The sequence below is a fragment of the Myxocyprinus asiaticus genome, chromosome 41 (genome assembly GCF_019703515.2).
Source record: "Myxocyprinus asiaticus isolate MX2 ecotype Aquarium Trade chromosome 41, UBuf_Myxa_2, whole genome shotgun sequence".
Classification (NCBI taxonomy): Eukaryota; Metazoa; Chordata; class Actinopteri; order Cypriniformes; family Catostomidae; genus Myxocyprinus; species Myxocyprinus asiaticus.
The window spans coordinates 4,519,019-4,542,374 of NC_059384.1; the positions used below are offsets into that span (position 1 = coordinate 4,519,019).

Sequence of the window (23,356 nt, forward strand, 5' to 3'; positions counted from 1 at the left end):
TTTCGTTCGCTGCTGACGTCATTTCCTCTCTCATGGCACGGCGGTTCAGTTGAGCTGTGCTTTGATCTGTGATAAGTTTGTTACACTGCAGGAGATCAGAGCCTTTGAAAACAGCTGCAGAGTCTGGCAGTGGATCACATAAGTGGATATTTATCATAAGTCCTGGTATGATGTTATACTGTATATTTTTTAAACTTTGTAAAAACTAAAACATTGTTTTTGTATTATTCTGTCTATCTGTCTGTCTATCTATCGATCGTCTGTCTATCATCTATCTGTCTGTCTATCATCTGTCTATCTATCTGTCTATCATCTGTCTGTCTGTCTGTCTATCATCTGTCTCTCTATCTATCTGTCTATCTGTCTATCTATCAATCATCTATCTGTCTGTCTATCATCTGTCTGTCTATCATCTGTCTGTCATCTATCTATCTATCTGTCTATCTATCTATCAAGCATCTATCTGTCTGTCTATCATCTATCTATCTGTCTGTCCATCTATCTGTCTATCATCTATCTGTCTGTCTGTCTATCTATCTGTCTATCATCTATCTATCTGTCTGTCTATCTATCTATCAATCATCTATCTGTCTGTTTGTCTATCTGTCATCTGTCTGTCTGTCTATCTATCTGTCTATCATCTATCTGTCTGTCTGTCTGTCTGTCTATCTATCTATCTATATATCTATCAGTCATCTGTCTGTCTATCATCTGTCTATCATCTGTCTATCTATCTGTCTATCATCTATCTGTCTGTCTATCATCTGTCTGTCTATCTATCTCTCTATCTGTCTATCATCTATCTGCCTGTCTGTCTGTCTATCTATCTGTCTGTCTATCTGTCTATCATCTATCTGTCTGTCTATCTGTCAGTCTGTCTATCTATCTATCAATCATCTATCTGTCTGTCTATCTATCTGTCTGTCATCTATCAATCATGTATCTGTCTCTGTCATCTATCTGTCTGTCTATCTATCTATCTATCAATCATCTATCTATCTGTCTGTCTGTCTATCATCTGTCTGTCATCTATCTATCTGTCTGTCTGTCTGTCTATCTATCTATCTATCTGTCTGTCTATCATCTATCTGTCTGTCTATATCTGTCATCTATCAATCATGTATCTGTCTCTGTCATCTATCTGTCTGTCTATCTATCTATCTATCAATCATCTATCTATCTGTCTGTCTGTCTATCATCTGTCTGTCATCTATCTATCTGTCTGTCTGTCTGTCTATCTATCTATCTATCTGTCTGTCTATCATCTATCTGTCTGTCTATATCTGTCTGTCTATCATCTATCTGTCTGTCTGTCTATCTATCTGTCTATCATCTGTCTATCATCTATCTGTCTGTCTATCATCTGTCTGTCTATCTATCTGTCTGTCTGTCTATCATCTGTCTGTCATCTATCTATCTGTCTGTCTGTCTGTCTGTCTATCTATCTATCAAGCATCTATCTGTCTGTCATCTATCTAATCTGTCTGTCCATCTATCTATCTGTCTATCATCTATCTGTCTGTCTGTCTATCTATCTATCAATCATCTATCTGTCTGTCTATATCTATCTGTCATCTGTCTGTCTGTCTGTCTATCTATCTGTCTATCATCTATCTGTCTGTCTGTCTGTCTATCTATCTATATATCTGTCTATCATCTGTCTGTCTATCTAGCTATCTGTCTGTCTATCATCTGTCTGTCTATCATCTGTCTGTCTATCTAGCTATCTGTCTATCATCTGTCTGTCTATCTGTCTGTCTATCATCTATCTGTCTGTCTGTCTATCATCTGTCTGTCTATCTATCTGTCTGTCTATCATCTGTCTGTCTGTCTATCTATCTGTCTGTCTATCATCTGTCTATCTATCTATCTATCAATCATCTATCTGTCTGTCTATCATCTGTCTGTCTCTATCTGTCTGTCTGTCTATCTGTCTGTCTATCTATCTATCATCTATCTGTCTGTCTATCATCTGTGTGTCTATCTATCTGTCTGTCTATCATCTGTCTGTCTATCTATCTGTCTGTCTATCATCTGTCTGTCTGTCTATCTATCTATCTGTCTGTCATCTGTCTGTCTATCTATCTGTCTATCGTCTGTCTGTCTATCTATCTATCTGTCTGTCTATCATCTGTCTGTCTATCTATCTATCTGTCTGTCTGTCTATCTATCTGTGTGTCGGTCTATCTGTCTATCTATCATCTATCTGTCTGTCTATCATCTGTCTGTCTATCTATCTCTCTGTCTGTCTATCATCTGTCTGTCTGTCTGTCTATCTATCTGTCTGTCTATCATCTGTCTGTCATCTATCTATCTGTCTGTCTATCTGTCTATCATCTATCTGTCTGTCTATCTGTCAGTCTATCTATCAATCATCTGTCTGTCTATCTATCATCTGTCTGTCTGTCTGTCTATCTATCAATCATGTATCTGTCTCTGTCATCTATCTGTCTATCTATCTATCTGTCTGTCTGTCTATCTATCTATCTATCAATCATCTATCTGTCTGTCTATCATCTATCTGCCTGTCTGTCTATCTATCTATCTATCTGTCTATCATCTGTCTGTCTGTCTATCTCAGTCATGGCTGTGGATGGGAGACTTTATAATTGTGAAGATCCAGCTGTATGGAGAGGGATTTATGACAAATACTGGACTGTCGTAGAGGCCAAATCAGCTGTGAAGGGAAAGGCTCCTGGAAAGCTCTTGGCATTGGACAAATGGTTTGAGTTCTCAAAAACACACAACACAGTATTTTGAATGTATATGATACATTGCACTGAATCAAGGTAAAATATTGTCCATTGTTGTACTAAAGTCAACATGAAATCAAAATTCACACTATTTACTTTCTTAATAGACATTCCTGGTCTTATTTTGACAATTCATTGGTGCATGTTATTCCAAAGGAAGAAAATGTTAGTCATCAAGCCCAGTTTCATTTCATTCCCTCCCCTCCAACTAGCTGCCATATAGAGACCACTTTTCACCATCCAATCAGTTCCCAATCTTAAATATTATTATTATTATTATTTTAAATACTGCACATTACAGAAGAAAAACAGGTTGCAAATGCCATTTCATGTTGATTTTAACATCAGAGTAGAATAGAATAGGGGTCAAACGTGATGCTCATTTTTTAATCTATTGAGTTATTCAAAATAAATAAAAAATGCAAATCACACAAAATTTCTTGAATACACCTTCTATGATGAACACATTTCTAATTACTGAGTTCAAGCTCATTTAGATTTTTTTTTCTTTTTTTTCTGGAGCCTAAAGTAAAAAATGTCATGTGCTGTAATATTTGAAAAACTTTTGTGCACCAAGTAGGTTGCCATTTTTATTCCAAATAAATAAAACAGAGGACCCCTTTAGACCCACAACACTGTGTGAATATTTTTTTTTTTTTTTTTTTTAATTTTTATGAAAAGGCGCAGTTGGTTTAGATCATATGAAGAAAACATATGAGAACTTCTTTATATTCTTGACTCAAAAATGCATATTTGAAAAATATAAATACTTTAAAAAAATTAATGATCAAGTTTTGTACACTCATGTATTTAAGTTGCAAGAAAATATTTTAATACCTTTATTACTTGGTGGATACACCACAATAAAATTTTAAATTCATTAAATAATAAATATAAACAATATCATAGAAAATGTATAAAAGTTTCAAATTAATGATGAAATCAACATGGACACAAAGGATATGGACATAACATTTCTACGAACTTGACATGAGTGTTTAAACCCTCAGAAACCCAGCCAAACAGAATTGTAACATTTTTTCACAGCAATTAAACAATACCCATGTTCTATTAAAAATGGTAAAAATAAATAGAATAAAAATACACAACAGTAGCTGACACTCTAGTATCACAACAACAATTGTGGTGGAAAAAAAATGCAGATTGAATGTCACAGCTTACTAATATTCACCTCAAAGCAAGATTTGCTTAATCAAGATTTTTATAATCTGTGGCTTCCTAAAAACATGTTCAAGGAGGAAAAAAACAAACAAGGAAATACATTATCAATCTCTATGCTTGGATCTGTGAGGGTTAAACTAGATTTTTTTAAATTTCTCATTTTTATCACATCGGAGAACCTTATTTTCCAATGATGACCCACAAAATAGAATAAAAGAGAATCTTAAGATTGAAGATACAGAACATGCACATTCTCATGCAGCGTTGTAAACGTTCTGATCTAAGACCTGTTTTATTCAAATGACTGTTGAAATTATCCATCTGTTAAGTTTTGTAAACACCAGTCATGTATTGACACTCTCTCTCTGTTTTGTCAGGTTTCAGGAGGAGTTGCCTGCTGCAATCTCAGCTCGATCCGAGCGTTCTCTCACACATGCTGAGCTCGTCAAGATCGTGGAGTGGAAACTGACTGTAAGCACAATAGAAATAGAATCGCTACAAATGTAATTGGCAAGAAACATGATGCTCAAAATAGGGTGGAACATAGTGGCTCAAAACTTATCTCTCATTGGTCACATGCAATGACACGAGTTATTTGAAGTTGGAAAAAAGACAAAAGGAAAAAGCAAAGATGACAAGATTTCTATTGGTGCTTGTCTACAGTGTTCTAATATATATATATATATATATATATATATATACACACACACACAGTGTCAGAAATTAACTTTTCCAATAAGGGGCAATATTCTCCCCCTCGAGCATTTTTAACCATAGCAATCTTTGTTAAAACTATCTGTTTATGTCATATACTTCAAATGTATTCATATTTTATGCCATAATATGTATAACTAGGACTATAATAGAATATTAAGATTCAGAACTATATCAGATGTTACAACTAAAAACAGAAAAATCCATAACGAGGGGTTGAGGGCATTTTTTGCCTGCACATTTGGAATTCTGACACCCCTAAATTTCTGATCCTGAATATATATATATATATATATATATATTAGGGATGCACTGATGTGAAAATTGTTGGCGGATACCAATACCTTGCCACTTACCTTATTTTGTCATCAGATCATTGTTTTACTGTGGAATTCTGCTTTTAAAATGTACAAAGAGGTACAAAAGCTTTTTCACTGTTCTTTTTTTTTTTTTTTGTGGATTTTTCTCCCAGTTTGGAATGGCCAATTCCCAATGCGCTTTTAAGTCCTCGTGGTCGCGTAGTGATTTGCCTCAATCCGGGTGACGGTGGACGAATCCCAGTTGCCTCCACGTCTGAGACCATCAAATCGCGCATCTTATCACGTGGCTTGTTGAGCGTGTTGCCACGGAGACATAGCACGTGTTAAGGCTTCACGCCACCCACCGCAGCATCCGCGCTCAACTCACCACGTGCCCCACCGAGAACGAACCACATTATAGCGACCACGAGGAGGTTACCCCATGTGACTCTACCCTCCCTAGCAACTGGGCCAATTTGGTTGCTTAGGAGACCTGGCTGGAGTCACTCAGCTCGCCCTGGGATTCGAACTAGCGAACTCCAGGGGTGGTAGCCAGCGTCTTTTTCCACTGAGCTACCCAGGCCCCTGCTTTTTCACTGTTTCACTGTTGTTACTAACAACAAATAATTTCCATTGAACATTGAATCTGTTGAACACATGACTGGCCAACATTTTAAAGAGAACCACAATGATAGATAAATAGAAGATATAAAGATAAAATGAAAAAATAAATATGATAACATGTTGATTGATATGAAAAAAGTTATTTTGTTCTTCTAAAAAAATTTTTACACTTCTGTTTTTAGTGTTCAAAACAACTGAACTCACAATTTACATGCATGTACTGTATATGATAGAACATTATAAATGAAAAAAAAAAATGGAAATGTTAACCACACCATGGAAAAATAAAAAGTTTAAACCAAAGGAACAAAACCCCCTTTTAAATTCTGTACGATAGTGGCATAATAGACAATGGATAATGCTATCCAAACCGCTAGAGGGCGCCGCTTGCTCACACAGCGCTGACTGAAGGGCTGAATGCAGAAACGTAGCCTTTTAAGGTTTAGGAATCACGCAAGGCCATATTGCGATTTCAATCTTAATTCAATCAATCATGTAGCATTAATGGATATCATACCGATATCTCAGAAGTCAAAGTGTGCTAGTTTAAAAGCGTTTTGGATGGTTATCTTCATCATGTAGCCTTTAGGTAAGTGGCGCTTAAGGCGGTTTTTACACATGTGAGTAAATATTACATGTTCTTAGGAGTGCCAACCCTTCTACACATTGTGCCTATTATTGTGCATTTAAATTCACAGAGTTTTACAAAGTGTGTTACTGATTTCAGACCTCAGATCACAATTGTATTGGATGATTGGCTGCTTTCTTTCAGAAAGGGAAGTTCCGACCACGTTTGCAGCAGCTAATTGGCTCGAACAGCGAGGTGGCGGTTCATAGCTTGACTACAAAAGCGTTCAGTTTGTTGCCTGATGTCCAAGCATCTATCACAGAGCTGTGTAAACTCAAAGGTGTCGGACCGGCAACGGCTTCAGGTACACACATTCACTTAGCCATAATATTAGTAACTGTAAAAACACACTTTTAAACTACCTTTAAATTACATTGAAAGCCGTGTTGGTGGCCGGAGCTCCTGGTGAAGTACCCTTCATGGCTGATGAAGCTGTCGAGAGCATCGCCGAGTTGAGACCGGTTGAGTACACGGCCAAACATTACGCTCTGTTCCTCCAGAAAATACTGCACAAAACATCCCAGCTTAACAAAGGTAACAACCACATTCATGTCTTTTCAAACCTGTTTCTTTCCTCTGTGAAACACAAAAAAGGTGAGTTTTTGAAGAATATCCTGACTGCTCTTTTACATGTAATGGAAATGAATGGGGACTGGGGGGAAAAACAGTGGCCAGGACATTCAATGGAATAGCATCTTAAACTAAAGGCAACTTGAAACTATTTCTTATCATAATGTAACAAAATTACTCTGTGTTTACTATTTCCTATCTCAGTGGACAACCAGCAGCAATGGACTCCTCACAGGGTGGAGCAGTGTTTATGGGCATGGGCGGTAGCCAATCGGATTCAGCCAACATTATTACAGGAATTCAGTCTAATGGATGCAGCAGACAAAGAGACCAATCAGAAGTCAGAGAAGAGGAAGGCAACTGATGAAAAGCCCTCTAAGAGACAGAAGACTGTCTAGTCTTAGCAATGTATGAACGTATCTCCATTTCAAAATAGTTGGAGTATTCTTGGCATGCGATCTTCCTTTGTGAATTTGAGAAATGTAAAGTAATCTCTCCTGTTCTTTGGGTGTTTAGCAGCTCTGAGCAAAAAAAAAAAAAAAAAATTTACACATCTTTCAGTTTGTGTTTTTCAAAGCTAAAACACACTATGTGTCTTATATGTTCACAATTGCTCATATGTAAATGTTTATAATAAAAGCAATAAAACCTTTGTGAAGACAAGTTTTTCCTAAAATAAGTTTTTAAAAACGGCCTGGAAGCTGCTTTGTGGCACTTTTTTATGATCAGGCCATGATTTGGAGTCCTATTCCCTTTTAAATGTAATAAAGGCACAATCCCATGTTTGTTAGAAAGAGAACTTTATATGATACAGATAAAAATACGTTTCATTGTTAACTTATTTTAATTACCAAAAACATCATGTTAGCTGTGCAAGACTGCATGATTTTGCCCATTAAAAAAAAGGAACATTCCTTAACCCTTACGTATTGTTCGGGTCATTTTTGACCCGTTTTTATTTTGTTTCTTTAATAAAAATAGTATCATTCATCTGAGTGGTACAAGGCTTGGTTCCTTTTCCTACATTTGCCATTTGAATACAATTATTTTTTATTTTTGACTGGATTCGATGAGTTGAGGTTTTGTGACTAAATAAGTAACACTCATCTTGTTCCGGGTCAATGTTGACCCGCCATAGGAAATGAATGGGCGGTACTATAACTCAGAGCAATTTGTTTAAAATGTATTAAATCAAATCAGTAAATCAGCCACAATGCAGTACAGACATACACAGAAATGAAGGGGTGAGACCATAACACATCCACAATGCAGAACACACATGCCCACACAAACACACACAGCAATGCATGGGTGAGACTATAACACAGAGCATTTTTGGGGGGGAATTTGTCAAATAAAACCAATAAATCAGCCACAATGCATAAAACACACACAAATTCAGTTTGTTACAACCAGGCATGAATAAGTGGCTCTCTGCAGTCATCTAGTGGTTATACTTGTGATTACATGTGATTTTTCTTTTTTCCCCCAGCAGAGGTCGGCAATCTGCCCCCAATGCATGACACATTTGATATTTTCTTCATGTATGAACTTGAAGAATGTATTAAGTGTAGGCAACATAAAATGTGTTATTTTATATGAAAATGAATGGAGTAGTTTAGTAATTTAGAGGTAAATAAGGTCTAAATACTATTACATCCCACCCCCCGTGCTTTAGTGAAATTAGTTTTACATATCTTTAAAAAAATAATAATAATAATAAAGTTAAAATATTACACATGTATGTTTGGGCTAATTTTGTCATGTGGCTCACTAACGAACAATGCACAAGGGTTAAAATTGTGAAACAAGTAAATAATCTCATTCTGTTTTCTCAAAATCATTGTAAGAAAAATTTACTTAAAAAATGTAAATTAAATATTAAATATATTAGTTGATTATTTATAATTTAATTTAATTGATTTTTAATTACTAAATCAATTATTGAATGTTGTAAATATTTACATTTAATTGAATTCTTATAATTAAAAAGACATTATTAGAAATGAGAAATCATTTGTTTTAATTTATAACTGCACACCAATATTTGGTCCCAAACATGCTAGCACGGATGAAGGCTAAATCAGCAACCCTGTTACTTTCAAACCTTTTTTTAATCTAGAAATTGTATTTAGTTTTTATGTTTATGTAATGTTTATTGCTAGAACATAATGAAAACACACAAAATATTTTAAACTGCATATTTTAAATTGTGGTCAGAAGGGTTCCAAGAATTACAAACTTCATATAAAATATATAGAAAATGAAATGACTTATAGAATATGTAGTTGGACCTCTTGAGGTGGCCGAACAACATTCTGAAGGTTAAGCACCTTGTTACACTGACCCATTGTTGAAAAGTAACAAAAATGTAATTCATTTTTAAGAGTTTCAAGCCCTATAGAAAGGGCCTAATCGTGACTTTTAGTTTTTGTTTTTTTGCATTTTATCCTCATTACACACACACACACACACACACACACACACACACACACACAATGTCTCCTTACAGTATCTTTTTTTTTATTTTATACAGCTGAAAAAATGAAAGCAAACACAAAACCATACAAAATAATTCTACAAAAACAAATTTCCCTTAGTTTGTCCTGATACTTTAGAAGTACAATACATCATGAAATGATAAAGAATTTGATAGAAACTATCAATATTTACATCTCTTTTTTATTTTCATCTGATCCAGAGAAATCTAATAGCCTTGTAATATCTTTTCTGTTCAATTTTCTGTATTGTAAACAACATATTTTACTGCAACGAGTCATCTCGTATTTTGGCACCATTCTGAAATCTGTAAATGGACTACAATTCTCATTAGGACTACAGTTGTGGCGGCAACACAGACAATCTCACTGAAAACAGCGATGATCTCAAAGCAACACTCTTGCGAACCTACACCAACAACAGCATGGAAAAATAAACGCACAACACCATGATCTGTGATGGCTGGCCAGCTAATGCTGTTAAGCATGAGATCCTAGAGCAGCGTTTGACTGGACATAATATGGGCGGGGTAAAAAGGGGAGGTCCTTGGTAAGTAGATTTTTTTTTTCCAGTTTCAAAAGGACTATTTTTGTAATGTGTTTGGAATGGAATACTACCATACTACTATTTGTGATAGATCTAGTATGCATACATATTATTGACTAAAATGTAAAATATCTCTATTTGAGAGATGAATTAAACAACTAAAACATTTATCCATTGCAAACTGTTTCACATACTATTTTTAAAAATAGTAAGCAGTATACAGTATATAATGCACAGTATGCTGAAACAAGTACACGAGTATTCCATTCCAAACACTTTCAGACACACACTGTAACAGTCTGAAAACCAACAATGGTCATACAACACATTAAGCATGTCACACACACACACACATCCAGCATCCATTTAATGAGTGTTTTAATAATCAAAATAATGGATCCATCATTTTATCAGCTGTTTTCCTATCTTTTTTCCTCACAGCTATATCTTACATATTCACATGGCTTTTCACTTTTTATATAACATATATTTATTTGTTTTCATTCATTTATGTGCATGTCGGATAAATAAAAGTCAACATGAAATTAAAATCGACCATATTTACTTTCTTAAAACACGTTCCTGGTCTTATTGTGCACTCAATTCATGCAACATGATCACATGGAAAATCGACATGTTACTTTCGAAAGTTCATGTACCCAAAAATCAAACCCATTCTGCCAAATTAGTGACAAGTGGCATCCCCCATCAGGCATTTTTGCAGTAATTCAACTGTAAACACATTCCCCTCTTTCGCAACTGATCCAAGACATCCCGTAGGAACCAGGAAGTAATCGCGTTTACATAAACAATGGCGAGCGCAATTAGGAGGTTGCATTTCTGCTCTAAAATTACAATTTTAGCCTACTGACTGTTAGGTTTAGGGTTAGGAGTAGAGTTAATAAAATCATAATTTACAAATAAAAATACCACTCGCTTTTGGTGCTGCCACCCTGTGTTTTTACTTTAGTGAAATTAGTGTTATTCCATATCTTTAAAAAATATTACACATGTATGTTTGGGCCAATTTTGACACATGTGGCTCACTAACGAACAATGCACAAGGGTTAAAATTGTGAAACAAGTAAACAATCTCATTCTGTTTTCTCAAAATCACTGAAAGAAAAATTAGCTTAAAAATGTACATTAATTATTAAATATATTAATATATATATATATAATTTAAATATTTAATATTTAATTCTAATAATTAAAATAACATATAGTAATGAGAAAAAAAAAAAAAATATATATATATATATATATATATATATATATATATATATATATCAATAACTACAAACCAAAATTTGTTCCCAAACATGCTAGCCCGACAAAGGCTAAATCAGCAACCCTGTTATTTTCAAACCTTTTTAGAAATTATATTTAGTTTTGATTTATTCTGTAGTACTGATAGCACGTTGCGCGAGCATCCTCCGAGACATCCCGTAGGAACCAGGAAGTAATCGCGTTTACATAAACAATGGTTAGCGCATTTAGGGGGTTGCATTTTTGCTCTAAAATTTTATTTTTACTCCAGTGACGGTTAGGTTTAGGGTTGGGGTAAGGGCTAGGGAGTAGAGTTAATAAAATATGCGTTGGTGTTTACTGTATAACATCATTTACAACTAAAAATATGACATGCTTCTGGCGCCACCCTGTGGACGTTTCACCTGGAAACAGGGGCTAACATGTGCGCATACGTTCAACAACAATTCCAGCTTCGGCCACTGGGGACAGTGATTCGAATTTTGGTCAACACACTGATTTCAACAGTAGAACTTTCAACCAATTCCACAGAAAAAATGCTTGTCTTCGTAATCTTCGTAGTACAAATTTAATTATGAAAAAATTATGATACGACTTTCCCTTTTGGCTGATGTCACCAAGCCCTTTCATTTCCAACTGCAAAAAACATTCTGGTATATCATTCCTACTTTTCACAATCCAATCAATTCATCATGACTAAAACCATGTCCCACTCTACATTTTTTTTTCTTGTTTAATATCCTGTTTAACTCTGCTATATGACAAATTACAGAAGTACAGCATGTTTCACAAATATTATTTTATGTTGACTTTAAAATAATCATATAACTCATGTTCCCTCTAAAGCATTAATGCCTTATGCTACATAACCATGACCTTTGGGCACAGTACAGCTGGTGAGAATTTATAAATAAACATTTTGTATTGTTCATTTGTTTGTTTTTTGCTTCGCATCTTCCAGCACTTTCTGTTTGCATGGGTGATTCGGGTTAGATACACTTCGTTTGGAGTCTTGCATCATCACACCCCTCGGTTTAAGACAATCTAACAACGATAGCCGCTCTGAATAAATATAACTATGAACCTATGCCGTACAAATCCACAACATTACAGACTTTAACACACTGTCATGCTTTTCAAAATGAAAAGAAATCAGGTCAAAACATAGCACTTTTATATAAAACTTTCCCTTTAGCAATTTCATTAATTCCTTTTAATTATGTTTTAGCAGCTTAGCGAATGGTAACTTGGCACTACAGAATTTGCTACTTATGTGCTTTGTCTAAGGCCCAAAACACACTCTACACAAGTATGTGAACGCAAACACTTCTAGCTAGCCAAGTTGGTTTTTTACACGTCGTTGCGTTCCAAAATATATCAGAGCTAAATTCATAATACAGTGCAAGTACACGTACACCGTATTGCCACAAGGGGTGCTACTGAAGTTTAAACAGTCCTCATATGGTCAGTTTGAAAAGAGTTCAAACTAATTTTAGTTAGCATTTATTAATGTTTATAGCTAGTTACCTGAATGACAGATAACTCTTTCGCCCCCTCGAGTCCTGAGGTTTGTTACTGCCACAGTAACACAATAACATATGTTCAGTTTGTTCAACAGAACAGTGCACTTGCAATGCATTAGCATCCGCGTTAGCATACATTTGTAAAGTATGTTTCTAGCCAAAGAGTTAAGGGCACTGCTGTCATAAAATACTCCAGTGTAACTTTTGTCTACTTTTGCAGTCTGGTAATGAACATGAGGATTAAAGTAAACATTCATATAAAATCCAGTTATAATCTTTATTAATATTACTATTATTATTATTATCTAGGACAACCCTCATTGGCTACAAATATTGGCAGACTGAATTTTCACAAGAATTTTAGGGTTGGTGGTTGTGACCACTTGATGTTTCTATGTCAAAAGCATCTTTTCTCATGATACTGCAGTTACAATAACAACTTTTACCTGCACCGCAATAACTACATTTTAAATAATTACTGTGCGGCACAGACAAATTGGCTGCAACACTGTCTCTGTTTGCTTGTAAACTCCTCACTATCTAGCTTGCGTTTATATATTCAATGGAAATATTTGTGAAGGGCCAGATAGGTACTCTGTTCCAAAATCTAGTGAGCTTCCTTGCTGTCTACTGCCTATATAGGCAGCTGTCTACCAGCATCCTACCTGAAATTAACCCTGATATGTGGCTGATCTGAAACACTCTACATACAGTAGGCAGCATCGAAGTGAATTAATAATAGGAGACTTGACTCGACAATTGATCAATAAGCTAATGACACTATACGCTAATAAGCATAACTATACATAGCACACACCATTATGGGGGAAACAGTACTTTGTTAAATTAGAATTAAGTATTTTTATTGATACTTTTTGGGGTAGAATGAATTATATTTATATAAGCGTAAACCGATCTATTAGTTTAACTGATTAATCAGTGCTGATAATTGCTTTTTCTGCAAAATGAATTACTGCTTATACGGTATTTATTAGCCTATATGACTATGTTTACTTTATAGTGCTTCCATTGTAATAATACATTGAAGATGACTGTAAGTGCATGTTTTGTTTCACTTGTGTTTTAGTAAACAGAGACTAGGGATGTGTAAGAGTTATCGACTAATCTAGTACTCGTTCCGCACAAATTAGTCAACTAATTAAAACACTACTCGAATATTACAAATTGATTTTCCTCTGCACATTTGCCTGCCATGAGCAAGGCTGAATTATACTGTACTTTCCATCTATTATTTATTTATTTTATTTAATTAAAAAAGAAAAGCATAGTTTGTTGAAGTTATTTTCTTTTTAAACTGTGCTTGGTAACATTTGTTACTAAATATTACATGTGTGTCATACTTGTTATTATTAACATATTTTAATTTACGAGTAATCGATTACTCTTTTTTTATTTTGTGGGTTAGAGTAGTTGACTACAAAACTGTTTGAAAATGACTGTCCCTAGCAGAGACATTTCAAAATAAGAGTCCCCCATGTACTTAGGCTTTTTCATACTTAAAAAGTTCCACGTTATGCACTAAATCTTTATTTTACCATTTATTATTGGGATTTTGGTTGCACAATAAACTGCATCTGGGATTTTTTTTATTTATTTATTTTTTTGGGATTTTTCCCCTTTTTCACCCAATTTGGAATACCCAATTCCCAGTGTGCTTTTAAGTCCTCGTGGTCACGTAGTGATTTGCCTCAATCCGGGTGGCGGAGGACGAATCCAGTTGCCTCCGCGTCTGAGACCATCAACCCGCGCATCTTATCACGTGGCTTGTTGAGCGTGTTGCCACGGAGACATAGCGCGTGTGGAGGCTTCACGCCATCCACCATGGCATCTGCGCTCAACTCATCACGCACCCCACCGAGAACGAACCACATTATAGCGACCACGAGGAGGTTACCCCATGTGACTCTACCCTCCCTAGCAACCGGGCCAATTTGGTTGTTTAGGAGACCTGGCTGGAGTCACTCAGCACGCCCTGGGATTCGAACTAGCGAATTCCAGGGGTGGTAGCCAGCGTCTTTTACCAGCGTAAAATGCATCTGGGATTTTATTCATTTTGATCTCTTGATGTTTCTATGTTTGGGCCCGTCACAGTAAGGAAAGACTAGAAATGTAAGACATTAGAAATGTTTTAATTAGGGCTGTCGATTTAACGCGTTATTTCGGTGCGATTAATTATATAAAAAAATAACGTGTTAAAAAACTAACAAAATTAATCATACTCTCACAGTATGTACTGTATTTGATGAAGGACGCACTTATCTGCCGGCAAAACAGTACGTTCTTTTCATCCGGGGTCGTTGGCATCGCCTCGTGACCTGAATATATGACGTAATAACAAAAACCGCGAAAACTATTTGCTTTGGTTTTGTTAAACTAGCACCATTTAAGCACAAGGAACAATTATCTTGGTATATATAGCACTTAACGTTGAGAAGAGGCATCCGACTTGCGATTCACTGCCATTCTTTTAAATCCAGTGTTTTGGACGTGACGCTTCAGCTCCCGAGGGATTATGGGATCGTTAAGTGTCCAGTCGATATGCACTTTAAAATCTCGCTGGAAAAAGTAAGTCATCCTGGTATTTCTCACTTACTGCTTCGTGAATACTGTAGAATCGGACAAACTATTCCATTGGTAAACCGTTTTTGGCATACTATATAGTAGAGAAGTATGGATATTTGGACGCAGTGAAGATGAGGACGGACGCTTTCAAACATAGCTTTATGGAACATGAATCTGAACGCAGGGATCTCTTGATGTGTTTTTCTAAGTTTCAAACTATGTTTAACTTGACAGTGACCAAAAATTTATTTTATCATTACATACTGAATTATTGTTATTTGAGGGGATTTCTCAGCAAATATTTATATATGCAATTAATTGCGATTCATTCGATTAATGTTTTTACAGAACTATTGGCCAGTTAATCAGTTATCTGTCTTTTCCACAAGCTTAGTTATCAGTATCGGCAAAATCCAATATCGTTCAAACTCTGTAAGTGTAATTTCTCTCGTCTTGTCGACCATCTTGGACGAATGTCTTACAATGCATTCAGGGATTGCTATCTTTGCTGAGAATACATGCGATGGTATCTTTGAAGTTGGTCAAAAGAGGGTATCTTAGAAGGCAGCATAACTTTTGAAACAGACATTGCATCATAAGCGTGCCTGCGATACCTTAAAATACCGCCTACGTAGGCAGCTCACTATGTTTTGGAACAGAGCTCTGGTTTCTTGGCCTTGGTGTTTGCATGTGTGCGTGTATGTACAGCAAACGAGAACGTAAACAAAAATTAATTCGAGATCTTCAGGTCTTCAAACATGATTTTGTACACTTTGAAACACTTTCTCCCTTGAAAGAACGCTACTTATACGATCCGTAATTATATCAAATGATATCAACAATCCCTCATACCTCTGCGAGGACGGTATCTTCAAACGTAAGGCTTTGTTTTAAGTCGGAGAGATTCCTGGTTCGAGTGCAGCAGTTTCATCTATTACGGATCGTATCTGTAATGCATAACAGGCTTAGATGAGGCTGTCAAATTAAAACAATACAGAAATGCATCGTGAATGAGCCTTAGGCTGAAATTCAAACAGAGAGAAGACAACAAATCTGATGTGTGTGTGTTTGTGTGTGCATGTTTTTGTCGTAAGACATACTTACAGTCTGTTCAAATAAGCTCGTTGGACCTTTGAGCTGCCTTGGAGTGTTTAGTAAAAATATCACGCCGTTTATGTACTGTAACTGTATGGAATGCGAGTATGTGTTTGTCATTTCTCGCCGTTTCAAATCCTTCTTGTTTTCATGTCCATTTCTCCACCGCTGGTTGAGTGGAGTGTGCTGAGGTTGGACCTGTCTTCTAAGCTACTGGGGGGGCGTGTCATCAGGGAGGGGGCGGGATTTGCACCCCAAGCAGCTCGTAAGCGAAAATGTTCCAAAAGATGGCGAAGAGGAGGAAGGTGATGAAGGAGAAGATGAGCACCCACCAGGAGCACTGTTTATGCAGGGATTCCTCGTAGCTGCGTAGGATGAGGAGACCCATGCTGATGCCCACCACGGCGCCGGACAGGTGTGCCATGAAACTGGGCTGTGGCCCGGAGGAGGGAAGGGGTGGAGAGAAGCGTAACCATACAGCCCGGCCCACTTCAGAACTCACTGTACGAGAGAGAAAACGGCAGATTATCAGCTCATAAACAATCACTTTTCACCCTGTTCCTCACACAATGCTATCTTATGACATATAAACACTTTTATTATAGTGCATGATACAATTTAACGGTTGCATTACATGACCAGCTACATTTACAAGCTTATTCAAGCGTGATCAAATTGCATGGTAGCTCAACTGATTGTGCGTCCTGAAGTCCTGAACAGCACTTAATCGTCAAAATGTTAATAACTACAGTCTTGACCAACACAAAATAGGTATTGTTTGAAAGCTCAGAAGCTCTACTTTCCAATGCATGCAGGAATTATGACCAAAACTGAACAAGTGCTTTGAAATTTGCAGACAAATCAGAAGTGTTCTGTTTTTATAATTTATAAAAAACAATTGCATTGTACATATTATTGTAATCAGTAAAAACATCAAACTGACCGAATAGTCATGTGTCATAGGTTGTTGGAAAGCACTCAAAGAGTAGAATACAACCAGCCTATTTGTTTTACTCACAGACAAAAATTTAAAGAGTAAAAGCTAGGTATATGTCTTTGACAATTATATTGGTGTTGCTTAAATGCCGCGTTTTCGCTTATAACTTCACAAAAAATAAACGGAACATAAAATATCACATAGCATTACTTAGAGGAGGTGATTATCTTTCAAACAAGCCCACACACAGGTAATCGGATCCATAGATCATGAGATAATCCATACGAAACACAATGTTACTTGTGGCCACCAGGAGATGGCACCATGTAAATAACACAGACTCAATGATGACTCAAATGGCACATAATGAGACTCATTCTGTGAAATCTTATTACTAAAATCATGTCTGCATGCTATGCAAACCTTTTGTCATTGTTGTGTTTGCATGTGTAATTAGTTCTTATGTACAATTAGTATGTTTTATTTGTTTGGAGGGGCTTTTGGACACTATGATAAATTATTTTTGTAATGCTATAACTTTTGATTGCTCTGTTGTGTCAACACAATTTTTTTTATGTTTGGGAACAAAACAAAAGCAGTTTTTCAAAGCCAACTTATTTAGATATATAATGTCAAATAAGAAAAATAAGGAAAAAAATGTTTGGCTCAATTTTTGTGTGATATTTCAGCAGTTTCTTAGGCATCAGAATGTATCATAATCTATATCATTAAAAAAAATTTAAAGTCTTCTTTACAATGATACCAAACACTTGACCCTTGTTTTTGTTTTTTTATCAAGTTATAAGCCTGTAATTTTGGGTATGCCACTGAAACAGGAAATCTTTAAAAACACCATCAGAGCTTAAAGGGTTAACTTTAAAAACCTCATCTGTTTTGGAGAAAATTCAACTTGCTTAAGACATTTTAACACAAAATTTGATTCAAAATGTATAACTGATGATAACTGGACAACACTCGCTGAATTAGATGTTTGCACTGAGGTCATATGACAATATTTTAGCATAGTACTGCTTGACTATTGTTTGTTTTGCAAAATGCATGTTACTTTTTTAAAGGTAATATATGTTATTATTTCCTTTTTGCTATACTGTCTCCTATCACAACTTATAAGTAAACTATTCTTACGTTGATTCCATCATAAGTGTAAACACAATACAATTTTAGTAAAGCGAAATTACTTACTGCAAACCAGTGCAAGAATCATCCGTAGCAACTTGTATGGACACTTCATACCTGCCCAGTTCTGCAATACAAACACACACGTGTTAAAACGTCTATGTAAGATGCACTGACTGTATAGGAATCATATATGGTATAATCTTTATGCATATATCCTAATAACGAACTTTTGAATTTCTGGATTTAATACTCATATCTTATCGGCAGCATCTGCGATATGCTGTTGATTACCACAGAAAATAATTTCGACCTGTCTTTAAGTTTGTTAAAAATGTTTGTTTTTTTTAAATCGTAGTAAAAATGCAGTAAGGCACTTAAAATGGAAAGTGTCCCAGAGGGTTTAAAAGTAAAAATTAATATTTTATATTATATATATTATTTTTAATAAAATAAAAATATTTGTTATATGTATTATATATATATATATATATATATTAGAAATTGTATATATTTATATATATTTATTTTAGATATTTATATAGTTTTATTAAATTATACTATATGGTGTATATTGTTTAAAATATATTTTATTATGATTTTATTTTTAATTTAGAATTATTTTTTTAAATGTGCAACTCGTATTTTTGTTTAAGTGCTTATATTCTACTGTACACAAAATGTGAGTTATTATCTGTAAAGATGTGTAAATCTTGCTTTTAGTGGTGAGACTACTGTATTTTTCTAAGCAGATGAATTTCTGGTTATGAAATACTAAACTCCTGTGAGTGGAGTTTGTTCCACGTAACATATAATGCAAAAGTTACCATGTTTCGCGAATTTACATGGTCATGACAGAAGTAAAAATCTTGGATATAACTTTACACAGGAAAGGACAGTAGGTGATTTTATCACACTTGTCTCATATTAACATTTGTAATGTTTAAATGTTGCGGCTATATTTTCAAAACATTGTATATTTGAATGTTTATCCTTGTATAATGTCTTGTCCCAGACTTTCATTATAAGCGCATCACTGCAAACACAAATTGTGCTTGTTTTTATAAACTGAGGAAAGAACAGTTAATTATTGCGGTAATTGACAGCATGCCACAGATGCTATCCACAGAACATTCCCTTAACTCAAACAAATTAAAAAGCACTTATATTTCCATAATAACATCTCTATGAAAGAACAGGAAGCTTTTAAACGCATCCATTAAAATACAGCCGAAAATCAATAGACTTTATGACTCTCAGAGGCCTGTTTTTATCTGTCTGTGATTCCAGACTCTTTTGATCTTTACAGAATCTGTAATATAAAGCATCCATTGAGATTTATCCGTCAACATTCTCTCTCCGTCTATATCTCTTCTTCTGCCTCCCTTTTCATTCATTCTAACAGAAGTCGCCATGGCAGCAAGTTAGTGTTGGTTACCATGACAACGTTAGCGAGATGTGCTGAGCAAAGTGCATAGACCCCGCCGGACCCGCCCACCACCGGAGCTCGCATATCTGTGATGGACACCGTCAATGAACCTGAGAAAACAGATGGAAAAACACAAGTTTAGCCTGCTGGACAGTTTTTGCTACATCAGTGTTCTGACAGTCTTATTTCATATGCACAGCCGTTTTCTTGATTATTTGGAGATTAACAGGGTCTTACTGGTGTCACGACAGCTGATCCATTAAGTTATTATCATATAATACAAGTCTCTTCTCTGTTTGTAGTCCAAACAGGAAGCTAATTTACAGCTGAACAATTGTCTCATTTGATTATATTTTTATTTTTACAAAAAAATTTCTGAGAAACGTGAGACAAAGATTCTTAAATGAACAACTGAGAATTCTTTATAAAAAATTAGACTGGAGTACCAGTGTCCTGCTTATATACCGCGCAGTATATACTAGGGGTTGCACCGAAAAGTCGACTAGTCAGTTAGTTCTGTGCCGATTACTCCTGGATCACATGATTTCAGTTGTCCTTCTTCCATATGGTGATAGCAGGAGGAAAATTCCTCAGTCTGAGTCTATCGTCCTGTGTATTTGCATGCAAATACATTTTCAAATATATGCAAATGCATTTGGAATTATGCTAAAGTTTACAATGCATGAGGGGAACACACTGCAAAGTGATGCAGTAAAGATGGGTGGCACGCTATGGTTTAAATTAAAGATCGACCAATAGTGGATTTTGCCGATACCAATATACGGCACCTTTTCCATGTGCTGGAAAAGGCAGATAACTGATTAATTGACCAATAGTTTTTAAAATCGGTTTATAGAATGTTAAAAAAATGTCATAGTCTTTCCTTACTGTGACAGGCACAGACATAGAGACCAAAATGCGCAAAATCCCAGATGCAGTTTATTGTGCAACCAAAATCCCAATAATAATGGGAAAAAAATTAAGATCTGGTGCATAACGCAGGACTTTAAGCTAAAAACAAGTCTGAAATACACTTTCTTATTTCGGGACTCTTATTTTGAAACGAAGGAGACTTGGCACTGTTACAATGCTCTATATTTAAGTATTTACCAAATTAAGCTTTTATGGCCTATATACTAGATTTGTTATATATATATATATATATATATATATATATATATATATATATATATATATATATATATATATATATATATACACACACACTACCAGTCAAAAGTTTTGAAACACTTACTCATTCTTTATTATAATTTTTTTTTCACATTTTAGAATAATAGTAAAGTCATCAAAACTATGGAATAACATAAATGGAACTACGGGAATTATGTTGTGACTAAACAAAATCCAAAATAAATCAAAACTGTGTTATATTTTAGCATCTTCAGAGTACTCACCCTTTGCCTAGAATTTGCAGACATGTACTCTTGACATTTTCTCAACCAACTTCTTGAGGTATCACCCTGGGATGCTTTTTAAACAGTATTGAAGGAGTTCCCATCTATGTTGGGCACTTATTGGCTGCTTTTCTTTATTATTTGGTCCAAGTCATCAATTTCAAAAACTTTAAAAAAAATTTTTATTAAATTTTAGTTTTATAATGAAATAAATTAATATGGTGGCACAATTATATTTTTATCTACAAAACTAATTTCAAACATTTAAGCATACGCCTTCAGATCAAAAGATTTTTAAGATCATGAAAAACATTTCAGCCAAGTGTTTCAAAACTTTTGACCGGTAGTGTATGTGTGTGTGTGTGTGTATATATATATATATATTTCACTAGATGCATTTTTTTATTGTTATTCACAAGATATGAAGTTGGAGACATGCTGTATGTGCTGACGGGGCATGTTTCCATATAGTCGCATTTTTTTGCACGTTCTCGCTTCAATTTAGATAACTTGATTTATCTAATCAAAATAAATATGCATTGAAGTGACGAAAACAAAATAAGGATGAATAATGTAAACGAAGACTGTAGAACTGTACTGAATGTTTAGAATTTCTTTTTGCAAATTACGATACTTCTAAAAAAACAACTATCGGCACAGATTTATCGGTAAAACCAATAGACCAGTCTACCTCTAGTTTAAATGGCTTGCTTTCTTGTATTTTATCTGTCAAAATGACGGGCATGATTTGGATTGGGATTATGTTCTTAAAATTTGGAAAATAGTGGCAAAAGTTAGGTTACCACAACCTCAAAGTCACTGACATAAGGTAGCCATTGACCCGCCAAAGTAACTGACTGGTCAGTTACTTTTCTTGGCAACTAGTTGACCAGTAAAAATTAGTCAAGCAAGCCCCATTTTATATATTTATACAGCCCTCTATGTTTTAAATACTGTATGTGAAATAGTAGGCTGAATAACATTTAAAACATTATGCTACATTATTATGTACATTAAGACCTCCTTGTGTGCATGTTCAGCAAGTTGTGTCCGGTTGTTATCTTGGAAACAAAAATGGTTATGTTGAGTTTTTAGTCCAATTTTAGTCCAAGGAGATATATATATACAAAAAATGAATATATAATATATAGATATACGACAGAAATAGTAAGAGTAGTATGGTGGTATGCAAGCACATGTCTCCTGAGCTATGAGACAGCAAATTTTCTTCTGAAAATACTCAGTTCGGACTCTCTGGTTTGTCTTTTTCATGGATGTTTTACATGTTTTAAATTAACAGGTGTTTACGAACCCACAGAGGCCCTTCAGTAAAACTAATAATGTACCCTAAACTAAAATCTCCTTTGAAAGCAAACATACATGCATAATACAGCAGAAACAGGATGAGATAACTGAATATTGGCATATTCTGTGTTTGTGTGTGAGAGAGAGACAGATTGTCTATAACATCCACACTCTACACTGATTTGCGCTGTGCTCAGCAATCTGCCTCATTTTCGTCATTCTCTCTTTTTTCTGGTTAATTTTCTCATTACTCTTTCTTCTCGCACACACTCCACACTCAATTTCTCACGTTGCTCTCTTCTTTTCTCACACATATTGTCACTATTTTCTCCTCTGACTCTTCTCACTTTCTATTATCAGTTCATGCACACTCTAATTTTTCCTTCATGTAACTCCACTAAATCTCACTATGGACAGTGTAGACAGTCGCTCATAGGGGCCATTCACACAGGACACGTTATTGCAGCCATAAACATGCGGCAAACAAGATGCTGCATTTCTTTACATTTTTACAATTATTTCATGTACATTTATATGACTTTGTGTTATATGTTATATGTGTTATATTAATTCAACACTGCTGTAATGGGGTTTCAATACAGCTGCTGAGAGAGTGACAGTAAATTTGGCATTTTTCTCTCTTCTGACTCTTGTAATCCATCTCTCTATTTCTTTCCTCTTTTGGAAGAGTGTGGAAACGTAATAATGGATTTGTTCTTTTTTCTGTTGGAGCAAGTGGCAGTGCAAAAATATGATTCACTGGGGTCTCCCATTCACCACTATAGAAGTTTACCCGGCTTCCGCACTTCAAACCCGGAAATGTGAAAAGGATCTATTGCGGCACGTCT

General features: G+C 35.2%; 2 protein-coding genes across 4 annotated transcripts in view; one reads left to right on the forward strand and one right to left on the reverse strand.

Annotated features, from left to right (window-relative positions):
• Nucleotides 1-33: 33 nt before the first annotated feature.
• zgc:112496 (uncharacterized protein LOC541336 homolog) lies at nucleotides 34-7,422 on the forward strand. Its single transcript, XM_051682062.1, has 6 exons — nucleotides 34-165; nucleotides 2,582-2,723; nucleotides 4,313-4,406; nucleotides 6,345-6,504; nucleotides 6,582-6,734; nucleotides 6,975-7,422. The coding sequence occupies exons 2-6, from the start codon at nucleotides 2,584-2,586 to the stop codon at nucleotides 7,166-7,168; spliced, it is 741 nt and encodes a 246-aa protein (XP_051538022.1). The 5' UTR covers nucleotides 34-165; nucleotides 2,582-2,583; the 3' UTR covers nucleotides 7,169-7,422.
• A 3,695-nt stretch (nucleotides 7,423-11,117) lies between these two features.
• The window catches only part of rhbdl1 (rhomboid, veinlet-like 1 (Drosophila)), a 33,979-nt gene continuing 21,740 nt past the window's right edge, over nucleotides 11,118-23,356 (reverse strand). For all 3 annotated transcript variants that reach the window (XM_051682041.1, XM_051682043.1, XM_051682042.1), the window contains exons 6-8: nucleotides 19,798-19,898; nucleotides 18,426-18,486; nucleotides 11,118-16,786 (exon numbers count right to left, since the gene is read on the reverse strand). In XM_051682041.1, coding sequence (XP_051538001.1) covers nucleotides 16,515-16,786; nucleotides 18,426-18,486; nucleotides 19,798-19,898 — 434 coding nt within the window. In that variant the 3' untranslated portion in view covers nucleotides 11,118-16,514. The remainder of the gene's footprint in view (nucleotides 16,787-18,425; nucleotides 18,487-19,797; nucleotides 19,899-23,356) is intronic.